We start from the raw sequence: 23720 nt of genomic DNA, 5'->3' as shown, positions 1-23720 counted from the left end.
AACCAGGTACCATTTCCACTCACAACTCCTAAAGACCTGGCTAAATCTTCCATTTCCTCCTAAAAACCATATCCCCACTCACACAGCCTCCACTTTATATTTTTTAAAAAATGAGTTACTGGGCCCGGCAGCGTGGCCTAGCGGCTAAAGTCCTCGCCTTGAAAGCCCCGGGATCCCATATGGGCGCCAGTTCTAATCCCGGCAGCTCCACTTCCCATCCAGCTCCCTGCTTGTGGCCTGGGAGGGCAGTTGGGGACGGCCCAATGCATTGGGACCCTGCACCCGCGTGGGAGACCCGGAAGAGGTTCCAGGTTCCCGGCTTCGGATCGGAGCGCATCGGCCCGTTGCGGCTCACTTGGGGAGTGAATCATCGGACGGAAGATCTTCCTCTCTGTCTCTCCTCTGTATATATCTGGCTGTAATAAAATGAATAAATCTTTAAAAAAAAAAATGAGTTACTTCTCTCAACTCATAAAATTCATAACAAAACAACTGGTACATTAGGTTCCATTTTAAGTGGGTACTCAAAGATAATAAAAATGGGATTGCACCATCTCAGATGTCCATTCTCTTCACACCTCTGAATTCAATTTCATTTGCTTTATTTGGTAATGTCATGCCTCTCTCTTGTGGGAGGAACTTCTGAGGCTGCAACATGGGCAGTTTCTACTACAGAGGGGTTGAGTACTAGAGCAGGTTGCCTGTAAGATCCACAGAAAATTATTTAAGTGTTCTATACCTCAGGTTCCTCATGTGTAAAGTGAGGATGATAATCATATTCTCCTGAGTTGTGAGGCCTTAATGAGTTAATACACAATGTGAGATGATTTAAGCAACCAAAATGATGGCCTGACACACACATACACAAAAGCCAATGATATCTCACTCTTTCCCATTTCCAGTTAGAAATAATTATCTAATGATGGTTCCAAAGTGTTTTAGGCAGCCAATGGTAAGGATGTTAATTCCTTACTAATACCTTACTAATTCCTTCTCTTGGTTTTTGCTAGAAATTCAGGTTTGTTCAACAGGCAAACAATGCCCCCTTTAGTACTCTCCACTTAAGTAAAAAATACATTCTGAAAAATGAGGTTTTTGATATTTCAAGCACTTTTCATACTGTGTCTTAATTTTATCAACCACAGGGGGAGGGTACATGAAACTCAACAGATTCACACCTTTTCAAAATTTTATAGCCTCTAACCTGTTACAGTCTGGTGTTACTTATTTTAATCAACAAATTCAGATGGTTATGCACAAATCTACCGACATCACTTCCATGGTCTTCAAGGATGTCGTATTTTTCTAATAACTTGTAAATATAGCTGCAGTTTCTTGTTCTTGGTTATACCTTGTGGGTTTTTCTGTGGGCAGGGGTGGAAGGGTTCTGGAAGTCAACATTTTCATGAAGGTAATTTTGTTGGAAAGGTAACTCCCACATTTGACATACCTGATCGAAATGCCAGCACCATAGTATAAACCACAAACAGCAAGCAATAGTTGATAAAGCTCTGAAGCATGGGGGTGTTCACTTTGTATTTTTCTGCCAAATACTGGCTGCTGATGGCTGTCCCACAGATACACAGGGACAACATCTGGCCCAGAGCAATTGTTTTCAGAATATCCCTAGAAAACAAAGTTAGGCGTCAGAATCACGTACAGCTAGCTCACGACACACCATTGACACGCACTGTAGAGCTAAACACAAAGGGAGCCTCCGAGTCCAAGCAGTTCTATATTTCATTTTATCGCTGCCATGAGGACAAAAGTACCATGTTGGATTGTGAGGAGCTACATTCATTCTTGTTTATATTGATGCTCCTCCCCGATTCCCACACAAACTCCACCATTACAATGACATTCCACTTATGAGATCACGCTGCTCACTTAGCTGTTTCGAACACCATTAGAAATGTGTGTAATGTGTGTGTGTCATTTCATTGACACTACGTTCACTCTAGTTTTATATCCTCTTCTAAAGCAGTCCATGTTTAGTATCTTCTCTTCCTTGCAGTCTGCCAGGGACTTGATTTCTCTAGCTGCCACTGCAGAGGCAGGGATGTTCAACACAGTCGACATATTACACCATGGAGGCTGGAAGACTCCAGCTTCTGGCCACACCAGAACTACAGCACATGGGAGACCCTGGTTTTCAGGGCAGAGCCTCACCTCACTCAGATGCCTGCCCAACAACAACTGTGAAACAAGCAGTACACGCTGCTTTAAGCCACTCTATTTGTGGTCATCTGTCATATAGCAAAGGAAAACTGATTCTCACTCAATACTTACTGAATGAACAAATGTAAAAGGATAACTAAATCACCATGCATGCTCAAACATGTGAAATTTCCTCAATATCTCAACAAAGCAGAACAGTCAGGGAGATAAAACAGACACACAAGCTAAGAATAGAGACACATTTTAAGAGGGAAGAGGTCACCAATTCCACGGTGTCAGAAACTGCATGGAGAAGCAGTACTGCGATGCAGACAAGCGCCGTTGGCCCCCTGGAGGTTGCTGCATCTGTGGAGGCAAACTTCTTCCTATCAGAGGCAACGACCAAAAACAAATCTCAAGAGCTGAGCAAGTAAGTAGTTGAATTCACCAAACGAGAGAACTCCTTTAAATTAACACAAGAGGGGTTGGCGCACTGGCCATCCGCAAGCACCAGCACCCCTTACGGGCACCAGTTCATGTCCCAGCTGCTCCAGTTCCAACCCAGCTCTCTGCTAGTGCCTTGGGAAAGAGGAGGATGGCCCAAGTCCTTTGAGACCCTGTATCCACATAGGAGACCTGGAAGAAGTTTTGACTTTGGATCAGCTCAGCTCCAACCACTGTGGAATTTAGGGTAGTGTTTGGAAGATCTTTCCCTCTCTGTCTCTCCTTCTCTCCATAAATTTGTCTTTTCAACAAAAATAAATAAATCTTTAAAAATAAATTAACACAAGCGAAGTGAAGGGAGTCGGGATGGGGTGAGACCTTGAAGAGCAGGCAGGATGTTCACTGTTCTGTTAAAGCCTCAAGGAGACTGAGACAGCAAGAGTGAAAGCTTGATGCATTACATGGAAGAAATTTAAGAGATGCTGAAGACAGTTCTTGCAAAGGTCAAGGACCGAAACTGAGAGCAGTACAATTTTAAAATGTTCTCTCTACACAACTACTTCCTGGAAGCCTGAAAACAGAGATAGAAAATGTGAGTTTGTTATGAGTCAAACCTCTGAGTTCATCTAATGCACTAGTCCTCCACAGCGGGTGTGCATTAGAATTAACAAGAATGGGGATTTTATCTCCTTGGTTCTTTTTCTTTCCTTGCTTTTCTTTTCCTTCCTTTTTCTTTTCCTCTTTAAGGTAATAAGAGAGAGGCAGACAGAGATCGTCCATCTGCTTGTTCACTCCCCAAATGCTGCAACAGTCAGTGCCGGCTCAGACAGAAGCCAAGGGCCAGAACTCAATGTTGGTCTAACACATAGATGGCAAGGGGCCTAAACACTTGAGCCGTCACCTGCTGCCTCCAAGTAGGATGTGCATTAGTAGGAAACCGGTCCCGAAGTGGAGTAGCCAGGATTCAAACCACACACTTCATTATGGGATGTAGGTGTCAGTGACTTAACCCCTTGCACCAAATGTCCATCCCAGGAGAGTTTTAAAAACACTAATTCCCAGGACCTAAGGCACAATTACTCAACAGTTTGCGGGGTCGGACACTGGTATCTTTCTGCGGCTGGGTGATTTTTCCAGAACGCCAGGTTCAGCCCACCGCTGCAGTCCAACTGCTTAGGTTAGATACGTCCAGGGAGGTCCAGAGGGGGATGAGGTGCCAGTTATTCAAACCAGATGTGCAAGCTTCTAAAGAATTGCCAGAGTGAGTAATTCTTTTCCCTCAAAGACCACCCAGGGTTTCTTCCAGCTTCAAAATGCTCTTTATCATTCTTTCCCCAGTTTTTTGAAAATGTCTTTTTTTAGACTTGGTTTCATTAAATAAATATATACCTTGTATCCATAAATTGTAGAAAACACAGAATCTCTGAAAGTACACAATGTACTTTTTCTGCTGGAATATTTAGCAACAATGTGATAACTAACCTCACATCATCACAGCACAAGGACAAGAAAACAAGGAAGAAGTTTGCCGGGTAAGTCCATTTGTAGAACAGTTAACCATGAGCTAGGCCATCAAGTCAGAATAATGAAAAGACCACCCCAGTGTTTCCACAAATGAATGGACATATACACTAGTCAGGGGAGTGCAGCAAGACAAATGCTAAATGGGCTAGTTCCAAAAACTCCTTTGGTGCTGTGGAACAACGGGTTAAGCCATGGCCTGTAGTGTTGGCAACCAAAGTACCAGTTCAAATCCCAATCTGGTTCCCTGCCAATGCACCTGGGAAAGCAGCTTAAAATGGCCAAAATCCTTGCACCTCTGGACCCATGTGGGAGACCCAGAAGAAGCTCCTGGCTCCTGGCTTCAGCCTGGCTTAGTCCTGGCCATTGTTGCTCTATAGGAAATGAACCAGCAGATGGAAGATTCTCTCTCTTTCTCTTTGTGTCTCTCCTCTCTAACATTACCTTTCAAATCAAGAAATTTTTTTTAAGATTTCTTTTTTTATTGGAAAGACAGACATACAGAGAGAAACAGAGTTAGAGAGAAACATCTTCTGTATTCTCTGCTGATTTACTCTCCAAGTAGCTGCAATGGCCAGAGCTAAGCCGATCCGAAGTAAAGAACCAGGAGCTTCCTCCAATTTTCCTACATGGGTGCAGGGTCCCGAGGGTCCGGGCTTTCTGAAGCTTTCTCCACTGCTTTCTGAGGCTATAAGCAGGGAGCAGCCAGGACACGAATCAACATCCATATGGGATCCCAATGCATGCAAGGCGAGGACTTAGCCACTGAGCCTGATTGTGCCAAGCCCAGGAAATAAATCTTCAAAAAAAAGAAAGAAAAGAAAAAGAATGGCATGCCTTGCCAAATAAATAAATAAGAATTCCAAGAGCTCACCAGAAAGGCAAGATAAGGAAAAGTATTCCAAGCAGAAGAAACACCATATACCAAGGTAGTAAGCCCTAAAACAATGACACATTCAGGAATTTCAAAAGGGTCGATTCAATTGCAGTTAAAAGGGAAATAGCAGTAGATAAGGATGGAAAATCCGCCAATAACAGATCAAAATGGCATCACGAGACATCTCTTATGTCACTTGGCACCTACTCTTGCCAATTGTGAGATCACTAGAATGTTCTGAGCAAAGAGAAAAATGATCAGCAAAGCAAGAACTGAGCATCCCTGGGTGCTATGGTTTAAGTATTAGTTCCCTTCCCACCTCCTGATCCCAGGCCAAATTCAATTTAGTTCTCCAAGTCTTAACGTTAATGATATTATGCAATCACGACATAAACAGTGGCAGCTAATGGAGACCCTTAGGTCACTGGGAACACGACTTAGGGAGGGAATGCTCATGGTCTGGGCCTGACCTCTGCTTCCTGCCTTGCCGTATAACGCTCTGTCCAGGCGTTTCACCAGCCACAATGGACTCCTCAGCAGAGGCGAAGCCAACCCGGTGCCATTTGGACTTCGAACCTTGCCAGCTGTGCACCAGACACACACCTCTCTTCCTTCACCAGTGTTGTGTCTTAGGTGCAATTCACTAGGTTCCCAAGTACATCAGAGCACACAGCAAAACCTTACCCTTTATTCCTAACACAGAAGCCAGTTAAAGCAGCACACTGACAGAGACACAGAAGTCCAGGATAACACCAACTTTTCTGGATCACAACATGGTTAGTCAGATTCCAGGGATAATGGCGAGCGTTTGGTGCAGCGGTCAGAACCTCCACTTGGGATGCCTGCATCCCATATTCGAGGGCCTAGTTCGTCTTAGCTCTCCCACTTTTTTTTTTAATATATTTTTATTTTGAATTTTGAATTATGTGGTACAATTTCATGTAGGCTGGGACTACCCTCCCAAACTTCCACCCCCCCCAACAGATTTTCCCCATTTTACTACAATGGTGTAGTCCTTCATAAGGAAAGCTCTTCCACTTCTGATCCATGTCCCAGGAGGCAGCAGGTGATGGCTCAAATTCTTGAGTCCCTGTCACCCACCTGGGAGACTCAGAACAGGTTCCAGACACAAGGCTTTGACTTGGCCCAAGCTGGACTGGGGCATCTGGGGAATCAACAAGTAGACAAATAATCTTTCTCAAGCTTCCTGTTGCTCTGCCTTTCAAAATAAACATTTAAAAAGAAAAAGATAAGTTAATATGTATCCTGACAAACAGCCACATCAAAGGGCTGCAAGAAGAGAAACATATATGAAGGGGCCTGGCCAGAGAGGAGGGTGAGAGCCCAGAAGGGAGAACCTTCTGGAGGCAGATGGAGATGGAGTTGCCAAGAGGAAACTGAGCTGCAGTCGCTTTCTCGTAACTGCTCTTCCTGCTCCACTCGCTCCCCAAATTCAATCTGCACAGCATGCCTGGAGTCGATGTTCTGAATCTTAATCTGATGGGATGGCTCCTGCAGCTAAAACCCTTTCCGTAGTTCTCTCTGCCCTTGGGTGAAAGCCAAACTTTAAAAACAGCCAGGAAGGCAACTGACCATCAGATCCTGCTTTGTTTGTCAGCCCCATCACTGCCCACTCTCTCACAGCTTATTTCATTTTTTTCATGTTTTAAAAATTCTTATAAAATATTTAAAATATAACAAAATAATATAGATTCCACAAATATCCACATAGCTACCAGGCAGCTTAAGAAATAAAATATTATGTAGGGGCAGTTGCTGCAGCACCTCTTCATATACCCACATCCAATAGCAGAGTGTGGATTTGAGTCCTACCTACTCTGCGTCCTATCCAGCTCTCTGCTAATGTATCCTGCAAGGCAGCAGAAAACGCGACGATGGCTCAATTGCTAAATCCTCACCTTGTAAGTACACGCAGGGATCCCATGTGGGCACCAGTTCATGTGCCGGTTGCCCCACTTCCCATCCAGCTCCTTGCTTCTGGCCTAGGAAAGCAGTAAAGGACGGCCCAAAGCCTTGGGACCCTGAACTCACATGGGAGACCCAGAAACTCCAGGCTCCTGGAGGCTTTGGATTGGCTCAGCTCTAGCTGTTGTTGCGAGTTGTGGAGTAAACCAGCAGATGCAAAATCTTTCTGTCTCTCTTGCTCTGTAAATCTGTCCTTCCAATAAAAATAAATAATTTTTTAAAATAAGTTTGCTTGAAGAAAATACATTAAATATTGAACATTTTGGGTCTACTCATTTCCTTCTCATATATTTTTCTGGGTTTTCCAGATTTTGTACAAGCATGAATTAAAATCAGAGATCTCTGTCTGTGAATCCATGGACAACAGAGGCTTCCTTCTCCCTTGTTTAATAGAAAGCTTCCTGTGGCTACCTCACAGAGTTACAGCCCATGCTAGTTTTCACCAGCCTGTTGCATAACTTGCAATCCCATAACTGCTTTTGCCAAAGAAATCTGCTGAGCTGTATTTTCAAGGTCTCTGAAAAAGTTGGACAGAACCAGCCGCAGCCAATTTGATAACTAGAGCCTGTGTTGGATGGCACTGTTACTGATCTTCTGATGTTCAGGTTGGCTATGTTGCATGGCACACCTCCAATGACATTTCAACATTCATCTCTGGAGAAAGATGACCAGCCTTTCCAATGAAAAAAAAAATGGACCAAATGGTGAGACGCAAACAGTGTTCCAGGCTCCAGGTCAGTCTGGTCCAGCTCTGCCTGTTTTGCTGGGCACTGGGTGAGTGAACCAACAGTAAAAGACCAAAAGACTTTCTCTCTCTCTCTTTCAAGTAGATGAAAATAAATAATTGTTTTTTGAAAACAAGATATTAGTAATATCAACATATTCTCCCAATGTTATTCCTGACCTAAGGCCTTCAGTGAGATAAGAGGATCAGGTATTTCCAGAACTTGGTATTTGCTACTCTCACGTATTTTATAAGTCAATATTTATGTTTCCTTAAGCAATAAGTACAATTGCCTTGTTCTGAAATTTTATAGAATTCTGCATACAAAATATGTACTTCTGAAACTTGCTATTGTGATCAACACTGACAAACTCATCCACATCCACACACTAGAACTACTTCGTCCCTTTTCACTGCTCTATAGTAGTCTACTTTATCCATTTTGCGGATGAGTATTTGTTTATTCTCAATGTTTCTACAAGTAATCTTGCATATGTATCCAGACATGCGTGGGAGAATACTTCAAAAAGTTCATGGGGCTAGATTAAAACAGAAGTTTGTTTTGGTGCCCAAAATTCTAAAATCCATGCAGTTTTTTTCATAGTATGCATTGTCCATGAGTTTTGTGAAGACGCCTCAAATCTAAGAGTTTCTCTATCTTTCAGAAAAGTGGTGCGATAGGGTCGTTAGAGGTAGACGAAGCCAAGTTTCCTCAGAACCCAGGATGGCATGATGAGGGCCACAGGAGGCATCTGGAGAGAGACCGGCTAATTACCTTTAATCCTGGCAAGAATAAACTCAGAGCTCCATGAAGACAGAATGACTTCTTATTGCTGTCAAGGAGTTTAAAGACACTCATTTGCTCTGGAGACTTACCTGAGTGGAACTGTTGATCGTAGAGCACAAACGCCCTCAATTTCATTTGCTTTTGCTATGTTGTTCTCGAACGGATTTTTATTAGTAGTATGTTAATGCCCAAAAAGAAGGGACAGAAGAACCTCCACCCTTCACGAGAGAGGAATGACAGCAAGAACAAGCCAAACCAAGCCGTGTTACAAAGATTTGGAAGGGCATCTTCACCACCATGAGCAAAGCAGTAAGCACTTGCAGTACAGAGCATTCTTTTCTCTAGGCGTGCTCTACCTGCCAAAGGCTGACAAAACCAGACAGATTCGGGCTTGCTCTTTCTTGTGCTCACTTCCTACTGAAGGCAAGAAATGCTTTGCACAGATTCATGGTTTGGGAATGACCTACCCTAGACAAAATAAATTTACTATTTGGTCCTGTGTAGCGCACTAGAAGTCTACAGGAATATGTAGCCAAAGCCATCATATGTCATTGTTCTCAGTCACATACTTCCTCAGGAATCAGGCATGGAGGGGCACCTGGCCAGGGAAATGGTTCCAATTCTCAGGTGTTTCATTGTTCTAATACTATCACAGCACACATTCTTAACAGGACACCCCATCAACCCTGGTAAAAGAATGATTAAACTCAAAATCACTCAGTAGTTTCCTGATTCACCCACACGCATACTGTTATCAAAGGCAGAAAAAGTCAACGATCTTAGCCATTAAAAGATTGGCTCAAAGAACTGAAATTCACTTAGGAAAAGAATTTAGGGAAATCCTTCTCTCTCCCCAGAAGAGTTTCAGAATCAGAACTTGGGTGCTCATATCATTATTTTTAAAGTTGAGGACAGACTGGGGTACAGAAGAGGGAAGCATTTCACCTAAGACCACACAGGAATAGAGGCAATGCCCCAATCGCCTGGCCAGGGAACACCTGCTCTCCTCAGACAGCACCTGCTTCTGCAATAACAAGGGTTGCTCTCTATCTGTGTATCTTCCTCCGCACTCCCCTTCCCTCACTTCACTCCTTCTACCTCTCCATGATGATTCTACAGCAGAACTTTGGCCAGAAAACCCTTCAACACATCCTTGCATATTACCTTGCTACCAGGAAAGAAGGGAGCTGGCTAGCCTGATCTCTCCTGTCCAAAGTAACACTGCTTCCCAGTGTATCATGATGGAATTAGATGCGCCAAGCAGAAGGCACATAAAATCTAATCAAGTGGCTGATGACCTAATCATATGCAGACCAGTTTTCACATCCAGTAATGGATTTGAAAGCAATTAGAAATTTGAAAAAAAGTGAGAATAAGAAGTGTGCAAGCTCTGAGCCTTGTTCACAAATTGACAAAAATTTCTCCTATAAGCTCACATTTGCATTCTAAAATAGCAATATAAGCAAGCTGTCCTCCAACTATAAAGGATAACAATCTTCTAAAGAAACAATAGGAGATTCACAAATTGAGTATGAAGATGTAAAAGTATAGGAATGTACTTCTGTTGGCTTCAAATCTTAATGACCTCATCTATAATGGAGTAGTGAGAGTAAGCGAGAGCAAGAGAGACAGATCAGAAGCTGCAGGGGACAGAAATCGAACACAGGGAGAAAACAGAAAAACACTCAGACTTGCAGAGAAACACGAGATAGGAGTCAAAACAATTTTGGTTATTTTTCACTTCCCTTACAGGTATGTTTGCATGGTATCACATGATTCTGCTTCTGGTGAATACTGAACTTGGAGGCTCTGTACACAGAAACCAAACCAGTTCCTGCCTAAGACAAGCTTCCAGAGGCCATACACGTCTGACCTTGGGACATATCCTATCAGGGTTTTTCCAGTGGAATTGACACTGAAGTGAACTTCAATGGCAGGATGTGGTGCACACTCCAAGATGTCTTTCCCACGGCACCTTCATGCTGTGAGAGCCAGGACACCACAAAGCACAGCAAACAGAGTTTGGAGTCACCAGGGGTAGGAGTGAGAAAACAGGGAGACAAGTGGAAGAGGAAGGTCAGCCCCAACCACTTTATCATCTGGATAGACAGATATTCCACAATTCTAAAATGTAATTGGCCAAAGACAAGACTTTGAGTCACTTTATTTCTTCCTTCTTTCTCTCAGAAAACCCAAAGCCAACACCCCTTCCTCATCAAAACACACACATGGCTGGCACACAGTACAAAGAGCTAAGCACACTGGTTCCCTTGGGGGAGGGGGCTCGGCAGGCTTCTGAGACCACCCAATCCTGGAGGCCAGGTTTTTTTGACCTGCACAGGTACCGTAGCCAGGCGGCCCAGGCACCAAAGGGGCAGGACGAAGCCCCTTGGGCAGCCCAGGGATGCACCCTCATGGTTAGAGTGTCATGACTTAATGTGGGATGATGGGATCACACAGGTGGCAGTGGGAGATGATGTTTGTTTTTTTTTTCTTTTTTTATTTATTTATTATTTTTAATTCATTAATTACATTGTATTATGTGACACAGTTTCATAGGTACTTGGATTCTTCCCATCCCTCCCCAAACGATGTTTGGTTTTTATGCCCATTTAAGTAATTATAGCTGAGGGACTTCCTTTGAAAAGTCCAGGCATGTACATGCATGTAGGGGACCCATACCAAAGTGATTTGAAAAGGTGAACAAGAAGAGTAAAGAAGCTGGTCTGTCAGCAGAATCTGTGGGGGCAATGTGACCTTACCCCTGTGGAAGGAACTGCAATCTCTGCTGACTCCTAGAACTGAGGATGGGGTCAGACCTTGTTAGGGAGCTAAGGAGGCGCCCCAGATGGGTTGGCCTTCCCACTGGTGAGAACGAGAGTAGGACTGAGTGCAGCAGGCGTGCCTGTACATGAATAAAGACTACCCTGACATGGGTGTACACTGGGGTGGTAGAGCGATGGATTGAGCTTAACTCCAGCCCCCACTGGTACTCATGAGAGCCATTTTGGGTGTAAAACTGGCCAGACTAGTTCTTGACTCCCACTGAACTACATGAAAGCTGTGTATGGGTGCGTACCAGGTAACGCAGGACTACAACAACCAACAACAGGAATCAGAATGGGTTTGGCCAGCTGAGCAAAGCCACTGTTCTCCACAGGAGGTGGACAAAATCAACCTGGATCAACAACCCACAGGTATGCACGAAAACTGCCACTGGGAGGACTCGATGGAGGAGCTTGGGAAACTCCTTCATTGGGACACAGACGCTGCAGGAGAGTGCAAGAAGCAAGGCAAGGAACAGACTAGACCATGCCAGGTTACAGTACCCGCTGGCATACATATGGGTCAAGTCTGGGGACAGGCCAGTCTGAGCCAGCACATAACACCCACTGGCAGATATGAGAACCAGCATAGGGGCAGGAGGAGCCAGACTGGGCCGCAACACCAGCCAGTTCACATTAGGACTAGGACAGAAAACAGGCTAGGCTGGGATAGGTTGCAGCACCCACCAACAGGAGGGGGAACAAAGGGCAGACTAGACTGGGTCAGGCAGTGCAATAGGACTGCAGAAGCTTAGGTGAGGCGAATCATGCCAGCCTGGGCAAAGCAAGGGCTAGGTACGTGACTCTCAGGGACAGGTAATCTGACAGGGGTAGGGTAGCTTGGCTCAGGTTATGGGGTCCACCTAGGTGGTGGGGGATGGGTTCCTGAGCCCCAGGGACAGGGGAATGGGTAGGGTGTGGGTCACTTGGCCCAGATCCTGGGGTCCACCTTTCAGGTGGATGTTGGTTTAGTGAACCCTGGGGTGGGGAATCTGGAGAGACTTGGGTTTCCTGGTCTGGGTCCCAGGGCCCACATAATAGGTGGGAGTCAGATTCATGAGCCCCAGGGATGGAGGATCCAGCAATGCTTGGGACACCTGGTCCAGCCTCTTGGACTCACCAGCAAGAACATGCCCTACTAAATGAAAAAGGTGGAGCAGTGGACACAGGCCTTGGTGTAAAAGGAGAATAAGGCAGCACATTTGGTGCAGTAACAGAAGATCAGAACTAACTGGACAATGACAACAAAAAATTTCGGTGAATGGAGCCAATGGACATTGGGAGGGCGACATCATCCTTGGATTGGTGAAATTGGCAGCATTTCACAACTATCCCAACCACTTGGACAGAATATGTACACACTGAGACTCTGGGTTGATATGAGGTGGTAGTTCCTCATCCCTAAGTACTGGAATGTATGGAAAGTCGTGAATGGTATTCCCCTTTGTCTCTCTCCTTACCGCAGTAACAAGAAGAAGAAACTGCAAATTTGGAAGCAACGAATTCACCCAATTTTCCCCAAACCTTGATACTTCCCACCCGGATCAACCATGCAATCATTATTTTAAAAAATAATAAATTATTAAAAAAACAAAATACACACATGTCCATTTTCCAGTGAAACGACCATCTTCTATTCAACCACTCACATAGTCAACAAAGGCTACTGGGTGTTAATGTGTGTCAGAGACAAGGAATTTAAACTCTCAAGGACACAGTTTCCACCTCCCAAATTCTCGTTCTCCTCAGACCAGATCACTAGGCTTATGCTATGTGCTCTTGCAAAATACCACACCCCTCTATGACGGCATCCACAAGGCTGCTCATGACTCCTCTCACAAGACTCCAAGGGGACTGGGTTATGAGATTTGCTGTGACTGGCGCAGCACATGGCCCCCAGGCAGTGCTGAAAGGATATTTGCCATTGGTAACATCCTAAGGCTGTCCTGTCCAGTTGGCGAGGCAGACCTGACAATACAGACCTACTACAGAATAGGAAAGTGTGAGAACAGAACTGAACCTGCAGTCAGTGTGAGGGTGGGAATACCCAGGACTTCTGGAGAGGGCTCGCAGAGCAGGACACCATCAGTCACAGACTTTTGAACAATTTCAGGAAGACTCAGGTATAGAGGGAAAGCAATCATCTAAGTTTTCTGTCTTCTTCAAACATTGGTTTTACATAATACACACCGAAAAATGCGATCCATTCATTCCATTCCCTTCTTTAGTTCCTCCTCCTTTGCAACTTTATGTTAGAAAGGCAGTCCCCTACTTAGACGTATATTAAACACAAGCAACACATGGATGCCAGGGTAGGCATTCAGCACCTCAGATAGGACAACCATTTGGGATAACCGCATTCCACTTCAGAGTCCCCGGCCCTACTTCAGCTCCCAGCTTCCGGTTACACTGCACACACTGGGAGGCAGCAGGTCCCTGCTACCCATAGCCCTGCAACTTAAAAGACCTGGATTGAATTCCAAGCTCCTGGCTTCGGCCTGGCCCAGCCCTGCAGTGACTGAAAGGTCTCTGTTTGTGTCCCTTTATCACTCTGTATTTCAAACAAAATAATAAATCACACACACACACACACACACACACACACACACAAATTTTTAACTGACACCAAGACCCCACTGAATCAGCTTCTCAGTAGGTGGAGTCCAAACACCAGGCTATTGTTAAGAGTTCCCTAAATGAGTCTAAGACACAATCAGGATGACAAATCAATACACTAGCTTCTCCTTTTTATATGAAGTGAGAAAAATGCTCCAGATGACTGGTAAAATGTATTGTTTGAATGTAAGCCACACATTTACCTCACTTTATGTCCAGTAAGTCTGTGTTGCTACATTTCATGTTGCCAACTAAAGACATCTGTGGTGCTAAAAAGAGTTCTACAGAACACTGTAAATTTGGGAAGATTTGAAAATGCACACATCATGGATTTCTACCTGAAAATATCTGGTAGAGAATAATAACATCACATCCAAAAAATTGTATTACGAAGCTACAAAGAAATACTAATTTAAGTCAAGTCTTCACATTGGCACATAAATTACTCAGCTTCAGTTTCTCGGATATTTTAAAATATATTGTAAATGAGCTCAAAAACAAATTCACCAGTAGATTTTTTAGACAGTATCTGGCAACCTAGATCACCCATTTTATTTCTACCTTTGCATTTATACAGTTCAAATATTTCTGCAATACCACTATTGAACATATATCTGAAAGATTTGACATCAGAATTTGAAGAAGACATCATTACACCCATTTTGAATGTGGCATAATTTCCAGTGGCTGACCTAAGTGTCCATCAGTGGGTGAATGGATAAAGAAAAGGTGGTATGGAAACAATGGGATGTTATTCAGCAATTACAAAGATAATATAATCCTGCCAGCCATTTACAGCAGCATAGCCGGGCCTGGAGATTGTAGTGTTAACTGAAAGAAGCCAGATGCAGAAAGACAAATACTTTCACTAAAATGTGGAGTTTAAACCAGCTAAATTCAAGGAATTCTGCAGACAGAAACTATGTGTTTTGAGAAGGAACTCTGCTAAGCTGTTCTGCACGCAAAGTGGTAGCCAGCCAAAAGCCAAAGCCCTCAGAGGTAATGTGGTTCTTATCACACGTCAGAGGCCATTAGGGCAAGTCAGCAGCAGCCAGAGGACACAGACTACTGCCAGGCCTCCACGATGGGAGCTCGAAGAGCATAAAACTATATCCATAAGGTCCATGGTTGGCCTCAGGGAACACACTTTTCTAAGGCATTTTGTTGCCATCACAAAGAAATAATCAATGTTTGAGATGATGGAGATATTAAATGTCCTAAGCTGACTATTAGATAACAAATATATCAACTTATGCTGTACCTCATAAGCATATACAATTGCCACCTGTCAATTAAAAATAATACATTTCATGTATGATTTATGTATGTATTTATTGAGAGGCAGAGCTAGCAAGAGAAAGAGAGATCTTGAGTCAGCTGGTTCACTTCCACTGGCATATGTGAGATCTGGGTCTGGAGGTAGGCCTGGTGGGGGAACCTGGAGAACTCTGGTGGGCCATCACTCCCACTGGTGAGCAGCTGAGTCAGGGGTGGGTGTTGGTCAGGTTGGGCAGGGCTGCTTTGCTTGTCAGCAGGTATGTGAGTTGGCTCAGTGAGTGTTGGGGGCGGGTGGATAGGGTCAAGCCAAACTATCACATACCGGCATGTACGGGAGTCAGGATGGGTCACAGGTCATGCCAGGCTAGGCTAGGCTATCACACCTACTGATTTGCATGAAAGCCAGGGATGGGGACAGGCTAGGTAGGGCTAGTCTTCACCACCCACCAGTGAGAATTGGACTTGGAGAAGGCTGCAGCATCTAGTGATAAACGCCAAGATGGGTGATGGGTTAAGCTGGGTGAGTCAAAGAAATCACTGCCAGGAGAACTAAGGGGACACCCTGGCTGGGCTACAGTTGCAAGGTGAGCATAAGAGCAGGCAAGCAGACAGTCAACTGGGCGGAACGTGGCTGCAGTATCACTCAGCATGCATGTGGATTGGGTCAGGTGTGCTAGCACCTGCTGATGCTCACAAGAGCCAGGGTGGGTGTAGTATTGGCTGAGCTAGGTCTCAACACCCAGGGAACCATGTGAGAGCTAGGTCTGGGGATGGGTCAGTCAGGGACCCAACATTAAGAGTCAGAATGGGTCTGGGCCAGTTGGGCAAGGCTGATGTTGCTGCCAGGAGAGGAGGTGGGTCAAGAATCTGTTTGCATTCCCGGTGTGGTAACCTAGCAACTAAAGTCCTTACCTTGAATGTGCCAGGACCCCATATGGGGTTCTACTCCCAGCAGCCCCATAATCCATCCAGCTCTCTGCTTGTGGCCTGGGAAAGCAGTCAAGTACTGCCCAAAGCCTTGGGACCCTGCACCCATGTAGGAAATGTGGAAGAAGTTCCTAGCTCCTGGCTTCGGATCAGCACAGCACCGGCCATTGAGGTCGCTTGGGGAACAATTCATCGGATGGAAGATCTTCCTCTCTATCTCTCCTCTCTGTATATCTGACTTTCCAATAAAAATAAATAAATCTTTAAAAAAAAAAAAACCTACTTGTGTGTGCAAGATTTGTGATTGGGAGGTGACTTGGTAGAAAAGTTTGGGGAACCCCTAAATCAAGACATAATCCCTGCAGGTAAGCACAAGAACCTAGGCTGGGATCAGCCCAGTCCAAGTAAGGATCAGGTCTAGGGCTAGGCCAGGCTGTGCCAGTTCACTGCACGCACTGGAAGATGTGAGAACCAGCATGGGTGCAGAACAGGCCGGGCTGGCCACAACACCAGCCAGTTCATATTAGAGCCAAGACCGGGAGCATTCCAGGTTGGGATAGGCTGTAGGACCTGCCAGCATGAGATGGAACTTGGGGCAGCCAGGGCCATCCCAGGATGCAGTCTTCACCAGTGAATGGTAAAGGTAGGCCATGCCACACTGGGCCACAGCTCCCACCAGCACATACTAAGACCCAGGTGGCAGGGCAAGTCCTGTAGGAGGGCAAAGAAGACTTTCCTGCTGGGCCACTGCTCCTGCTGGTGAGCATGAGGACTGGGACTGGGGCCAGGCTAGGCAGGGCTACAGAGCCTGTAGGCATGCATGTGAACTGGTTTAGGAGGACAGCCAGGCTGGGCTAAGTGACCATGTCCACTGGTGCATGCATGATCCAAACAGCAGGCTGGTTGGGCTTTGCCACAAGCAACAGTTAGCAGGTACTGCAGCTGGGGGCAAATCCTGTCAGGCTAGACGGTAAGAGCTGGAGCTGGGAATGGACCTAGTAGGAAAATATGGGCACCTCTCTGATGGTCTGCAGCTCCCACTGGTGAGCATGAAAACCAGGGCTGGTAGCCGGCCTGGCTGGACCCGCTGGCAAGAGTGAGGGCTGGATGGTGGGGTCAGTTAGGCTGAACTAGGATTCAACACTCATTGATGTGTATGAGAGCTGAATGTGATGCAGGACAGACTTGACCAGTCTGCTACACATATCATCATGCTCAGAAACTGGGACTGGAGGTGGGACTGGTGGGGATAACTGGGGGTCACTCCAACAAGGCTGTAGTTTCCACTGGTGTATGTGGGTGCTGAGTCTGTGCTAGGCAGGGTTAGGCTAAGTCACAGCGTCCATTGGTTTAAGTATGAGATGGGGCTAGGGATAGAACTGACCAGGTGACTGCAACCATCAGTGTGTATAGGCTGATGTGGGTGACAGACTGAGCTGGACCCCACAATGGCTGGCACACACAAGTCAGGTCTGGAGTCACCTCTGGTGAGGTTTCTTTGGTTATCTCCTCAGCTGCATCTCTGGACTCAGAACTCCAACCACAGTGAAGATCACAGGATGTGTGGCCTGATTGTGGAGTGCATGTGTCAGAACTGGGTCTCCTCAGTTGCTGAAGCCTTTGCAGTGGATGGCATGCCCAGATGTTCATGGGGGACATGACAACCAGTTCCTTGAAACCTGCAGAGGACATCTAATTCCTGGAGGACAGAACAAATTGGACAGATCTCCAGGCCAAGCTTTGACAGCAATTATCTGGGCGAATTGAGACTCTAAGGGGGACTATGTTAGTCAGCGGACCCTGGAAGAATTTCCTCAACCTTGAAGCAACAAAATCACCAGCATCTCAGAACTATCCAAAAAGACTTAAGCAGTACCCTTGGAGCATACTCCACATTGGGGACCCTAGAATGACATCAAGTGGCCATCCCCAACTCCAGGCACTGATGCAGTTGGGCTGCTGGGAGCAGTCCACTCCCTTTCTCTCCCCACTTTCCTCAAACACAGGAAGAAAAAAAGGAGACTGGGGCAGTTGCCTCATCTCCTTTCCTCCATTCCTCCACCCTCCCAGCCCTAATTGGTGGTCCACATGGGCATGCGTCTGTCAACTATGTAAACAGCCTCAAAAATAAAATGAATTACTATTTTTAAAAATACCATAAGGGATGCTGATATGGGGATACAGTGTCGCCAGAGGCGGTTTAACTTGTGGTCCCACACTGCAACTGGCTTCCCAAAAATAAAAAATTCTCTGATCTAGCCATTAATGTAGCCTCCACTTTTAATGAACATAAGTAGTTAGCAGTTTTAAAGATCACGCATAATTTTATTTGAAAGGCAAACCAACAAAGAGACAGAGTTCTTCCATCCACTGGTCCACTCTCCCAATGCCCTCAATAGTTTTGGCTAAACCACAGTGAAGTCAAGAGGCTAGAAGGGAATCTGTTTTCTTTTTGTTGGATCACTTCTTACAATAGATGTTCAGTAAATGCTTATTAAATTAGTAAGTTCTACAGTTGTTAAGAAGCCATCAGGTTAAGATAAGCACTATTTGTAGACAGAAGACCCTTAGACCTGAACTCAAGGAATGGCATGGAGGAGAAAACACAAGCTCAGGAATGAGACAGAATTGGGGATCTGGACTGAAATGAGAAACAAGGGAGAGAAGACACAGGGCAGGCAGCTGATAGCAGGGTCCCACCATGCGGTCTTTGGAAGGAGCATTCTTCGGAACATAATGGAAAGTATCCTAGAACAAGGCCTCACTCTACCCCTTATTAGTGGCATTTAGTTGAATCAGTTAGCCTCAAAAACTCACAAAACAAAACAAAGGCTTTTTGTTTGTTTTTTCAATCAGGGCAATGTGGCCTTGGAGGTTGCAAAAATGAATCAAGGTAAACTGTGCAAAAATACCCAGCACACTCCCCACGAGAGGAACTCAAGAATTCTTAGTTCATCTCTTCCTCTAACCTGACCAGGCTTTTGGTCACTCCCTGGCTATAACTTTCAATACAGCCTTCGTCAACAATTGGGGTCCCGATGCAATAGCCTAGCGACTAAAGTCCTCACCTTGCAAGCACTGGGATCCCATATGGGTACCGGTTCTAATCCCAGCAGACCTGCTTCCCATCCAGCTCCCTGCCTGTGACCTAAGAAAGCAGTCAAGGATGGCCCAAAGCCTTGGGACCCTGCACCTGGAAGAGGCTCTGGTGATCCTGGTTTCACATTAGCTGGGCTCCAGCCGCTGCAGCTGCTTGGGGAGTGAATCAGCAGATGGAAGATCTTCCTCTCTGTCTCTCTTCCTCTCTGTATATCTGACTTTCCAACGGAAGGAAAAAAAAAAAAAAAGAAACAGTATTGGTGGGGGGTGCCGCACTTTAATGTGGAGGCTGGACGCCTGCAGTCCACACTGAAGGTTTGAGTCCCAACTCTGTTTCATCTCTTTCAGTCCTTCAGATAAGTCAAAACAAATTTTTTTTTAAAAAGGAGGTTTTTTTATGTATACTACAGTGAGTGGGCTTTTTTTTAAGTGTAAATTCACAAGCACTAGACATTGGAAGAGAAAATAGCATCAACACCCATACGAAGCTACTGAGTAATTTAAACAGGGCTAATGTGAGTGAAGAACTGATTTTTTCATGTTATTTAATTTAAATTGAAATAGCCATTTGTGGGTATTGTAGTGGCCACCAAATTGGACAGTGTAACTACAGACCAACATTGTGCAGACAGACATTACCGCAATGGTGAGAATGTCTGAGAGGAGGTTATTGAGTACTTAAAAGGTGGCTAGTGTGAATGAGAATCTGAATTTTCATGTTATCTCATTTTCTTTGAAATAATCACATGTAGCTAGTGGCTATGGTATTGTAGAACACCACTGAAGCCCAATATTTCTCAATTTTTAATGTGCTGTGAATCACCTAAGGCTCTTCTTAAATTGCAGCTTCTAATTCATAGGTTCAGAGAGAGCCCTGAGGTTCTGCAGGCAGAGCAAGCTTTCAAGTCATGCCTACGCTGTCGATCCATGGAGCACACTTTGAATAGCAACAGGCTAAAGCAATGTGTCTGATTCTAGGGTTTCCAAGTCCCTAGGAACACACAGAAGCAGCAGCAGCAATCCATGGGCTGTTCAGAATCTGTCTTGGATGCTTCAAAGACCTTAACAGTATTTCTGACTATCACTGGTAATCAAAAAAAAAAATCAAGCCTTAACAATAGAGGATTAACTGAACACAGACACAGGAGTACTCCAGAGCTATTGAAAGCAAGGATAAACATTTCTTTACAATTTAAAACTGAATATGCAGTGCTAACATTTATCCATAATCTGCTAAAATATTCAAATGAAAAGAAAAAAGAATGGAGCCCATATGGTATCCCGGCACGTCCAAGGCAAGGACTTTGGCTGCTAGGGCAGGCTGGTTGGGCTTTGCTCTAGCATCAGCTAGCAAGTGCTGGGACTGGAGAGACTGCAGAGTCCCCTGGAGAGTGCAATATCTGTGGAAGGGAGCAGGTCCATGGGGAGGTTGTGGGCTGCACTCTGATGGGCTGCAACTCCCACTGGTGAGCATGAGAACCAGGACTGAGTGCGGGCCTAGCTGGACAGGTGGTGGCACCCTCTGGCATAAGTGTGGACTGGAGGGTGAAGCTGGTTAGGTTGAGTTAGGCTTCAATGCCCAATGATGTATCTGAGATTCCAATGGGATGTGGAGCAGACAGAGCAGTCCAGTGCACATGTTGGCAGACACAAGAACCACAGCTGGGGGAACCAGTCCAGTGGTGGTTATTGGGGGTCACTCTGACTGAGCTGCAGGTCACCCTGTGGTATGTGGGGGCCGAGTCTGTGTTGGGCAGGGTTGGGCTGGGCCACAGCACCCATTGGATTGTTGAGGATGGAGGGCAGAACAAACTGATCAACTACCCCAGTGAAGCCTGACAGCAAATAGCTAGGCTAATCAAGACTCGGAGGTGGGTTATGACAACCAATCAACCTTGGAAGGATTTCCTCATCCATGGAGTAGCAATATCAGCATCTCAGAATTATCAAAACCACATAAACAGAACCCTCAGAAAATGCTTCACAATGGGGACCCTTGGATGACATCAGGTGGTATTTCCCCATTCCCCAGGTAATGTGGCAATTGGGAGGCTGGGCGTGATTTCTCCTCTTGAATACCTCTCTCCCCCATATATAAGAAGAAGGAAAAAACAAAATGTGTTTTACCCACTATCCCCTGGATCCTTGACTCTTCCCACCTTGGTCAACTATGTAAACATCTCAAATATAAAATTCAAAATCCTATTATAAAGCACTTTTGTAAAATAAATAAATAAATAAAAGAGATCTTCTAAAAATTTATGGAACAATGCATGGATTCCAGAACTTTTACACTAAAGTAAACTTACGTCTTAATTCTACCAAAAACTTTTTAAAACTAATTATTTATGTATTTGTTTGAGAAACAGAGAGACAAACATTTTCTATCGACTGATTCACTCCTCAGACACTTGTAATGTCTGGGCTGGGACATGCCAAAGTCTGCAGCTAGAAATCCAATCCAGACCTTCTACATGGGTAACAGAAATCCAGGACCTGATTCATTGCCTGCTGCCTCCCAGAGTATTAAGAACCAGAAGCCAAGAGCTTCTTCCAGGTCTCTCAGGTGGGTGCAGGTGCCTATGCACTTAGGTCATTTCCCACTGCCTTCTCAGGTGCATTTGCGGGAAGCTGGATAGAAAGTGGAGCAGCCAAGACTCAGCCAGCACCCGTATGGAATGCCAACATTGCAAGCACTGATTTTACCAATGTGCCACAGTGCCAGCCCCTACTTTCTCCCTTAAAAGAACCAGGAAAGTGAAGGGCTGTGAGAGAAGGCTAACTACACACCAGAACACTTAGCCTTGACATTTGAAATCCTTGTGCTTATTTGGATTCGCAGTTCACCTGGCCTGTGATCCTCCAGCAACTCTTCAAGGCTTCCAAACTGCTGACTTAAAGCTCCATGGATTGCCCACGGGCATCCATCATCATCATCATCATCATCATCATCATCATGTATTATTTATTTATTACACTAATGCTAATGGACTCTTTCAGAATACCTTGTGTTTTTATAGTGCCTCACAGTTTACAAAAACTTTTCTTATTCGATTTTTGATGCATTTGCCAATGCTGTGGAATCATAGCTAGAGAAATTAAGTCTCAGAAGTGAAAGGGATTGCCTAACTGATGCTGCTCTATGTAGAGTGTTGCCAGTAGCCACATGCCCTTCAATGTGACTCTAACACAACTTCACCACCCTGGCGTGAATGATTCAGTGGCTGAATCCTCACTTGAATGCACTTGAATGTGCCAGGATCCCATATGGATGCCAGTCCCTGTCCCAGCTGCTCCACTTCCCATTCAGCCCCTAGTTTGTGGCCAGGCAAAGCAGTGGAGGATGGCTAGCTGCCCTGGGACCCTGCAGCCATGTAAGGGATCTTGAAGAAGCTCCTGGCTCCTGGCTTCGGATCAGCTCAGTCTGGCCCTAGTGGCCCCTTGGTGAGTCAGCCACCAGATGAAGGATCTTTCTCTATCTCCTCTCTGTAGATCTGCCTTTCCAATGGAAATAAATGGAAGATACATCCCCTTTCCTTCTCTAATAAGAGTTGATGAAATGATGAAATGAATGTAGTTAGACCATATAAATGCCATCTGTTCCTATAGAAGCCCAACCCTTCATCTGAGCACTGATTATTACTTGAGTTTACTTTATATACATTATATATTTGACATCTGTGCAGTTATTGTGGAATTATGATTACTATACATTTTATTTGGAATTTTGCATGCAACTATATCTTTTTTTTAAAGATTTATTTATTATTTTTGGAAAGCCAGATATACAGAGAGGAGGAGAAACAGAGAGGAAGATCTTCTGTCCGATGTTTCACTCCCCAAGTGAGCCGCTACGGCCAGTGCTGTGCCAATCTGAAGTCGGGAACCTGGAACCTCTTCCGGGTCTCCCACTCAGGTGCAGGGTCCTAAAGCTTTGGGCTGTCCTCGACTGCTTTCCCAGGCCACAAGCAGGGAGCTGGATGGGAAGTGGAGCTGCCGGGATTAGAACCGGCGCCCATATGGGATCCCGGGGCTTTCAAGGCGAGGACTTTAGCCACTAGGCCACGCCGTGGGCCCTATATCTTTTTTTTTTAAGATTTATTTTATTTTCATTGCAAAGCCAGACATACAGAGAGGAGGATCCTCCATCTGATGACTCACCCTCCAAGCGACCGCAATGGCCGGAATTGTGCCGATCCGAAGCCGGGGGCCAGGAGCTTCTCTGGGCACCCACACACAGGTGCAGGGCTCCAAGACCCTGGGGCGTCCTCGACTGCCTCCCCAGGCCACAAGCAGGGAGCTGGACAGGAACTGGAGCTGCCGGGACCAGAACCGGTGACCACATGGGATCCCGACACGCCCAAGGCAAGGACCCCAGCCGCTAGGCCACCACGCCGGGCCCATGCAATTATATCTTAAAACAATTCTATCAATTTAACATTATCCACAACTACATCCCATAGCAAATAACCCACAAAC

The 23720-nt window shown here is 45.3% G+C and overlaps 1 protein-coding gene across 4 annotated transcripts in view; it reads right to left on the bottom strand.

The window, feature by feature from the left end:
- Nucleotides 1–23720, bottom strand: part of SLC35F2 (solute carrier family 35 member F2) — a 64088-nt gene that overhangs the window by 23655 nt on the left and 16713 nt on the right. For all 4 annotated transcript variants that reach the window (XM_058663955.1, XM_058663956.1, XM_058663953.1 and 1 more), the window contains one exon: nucleotides 1451–1626. In XM_058663955.1, the coding sequence (XP_058519938.1) occupies nucleotides 1451–1626 (176 nt within the window). The remainder of the gene's footprint in view (nucleotides 1–1450; nucleotides 1627–23720) is intronic.

This window comes from Ochotona princeps, chromosome 4, assembly GCF_030435755.1.
Source record: "Ochotona princeps isolate mOchPri1 chromosome 4, mOchPri1.hap1, whole genome shotgun sequence".
Lineage (NCBI taxonomy): Eukaryota > Metazoa > Chordata > Mammalia > Lagomorpha > Ochotonidae > Ochotona > Ochotona princeps.
Note: the sequence above shows the minus strand (reverse complement) of the source record. Positions and strands in the feature narration are given on the sequence as shown.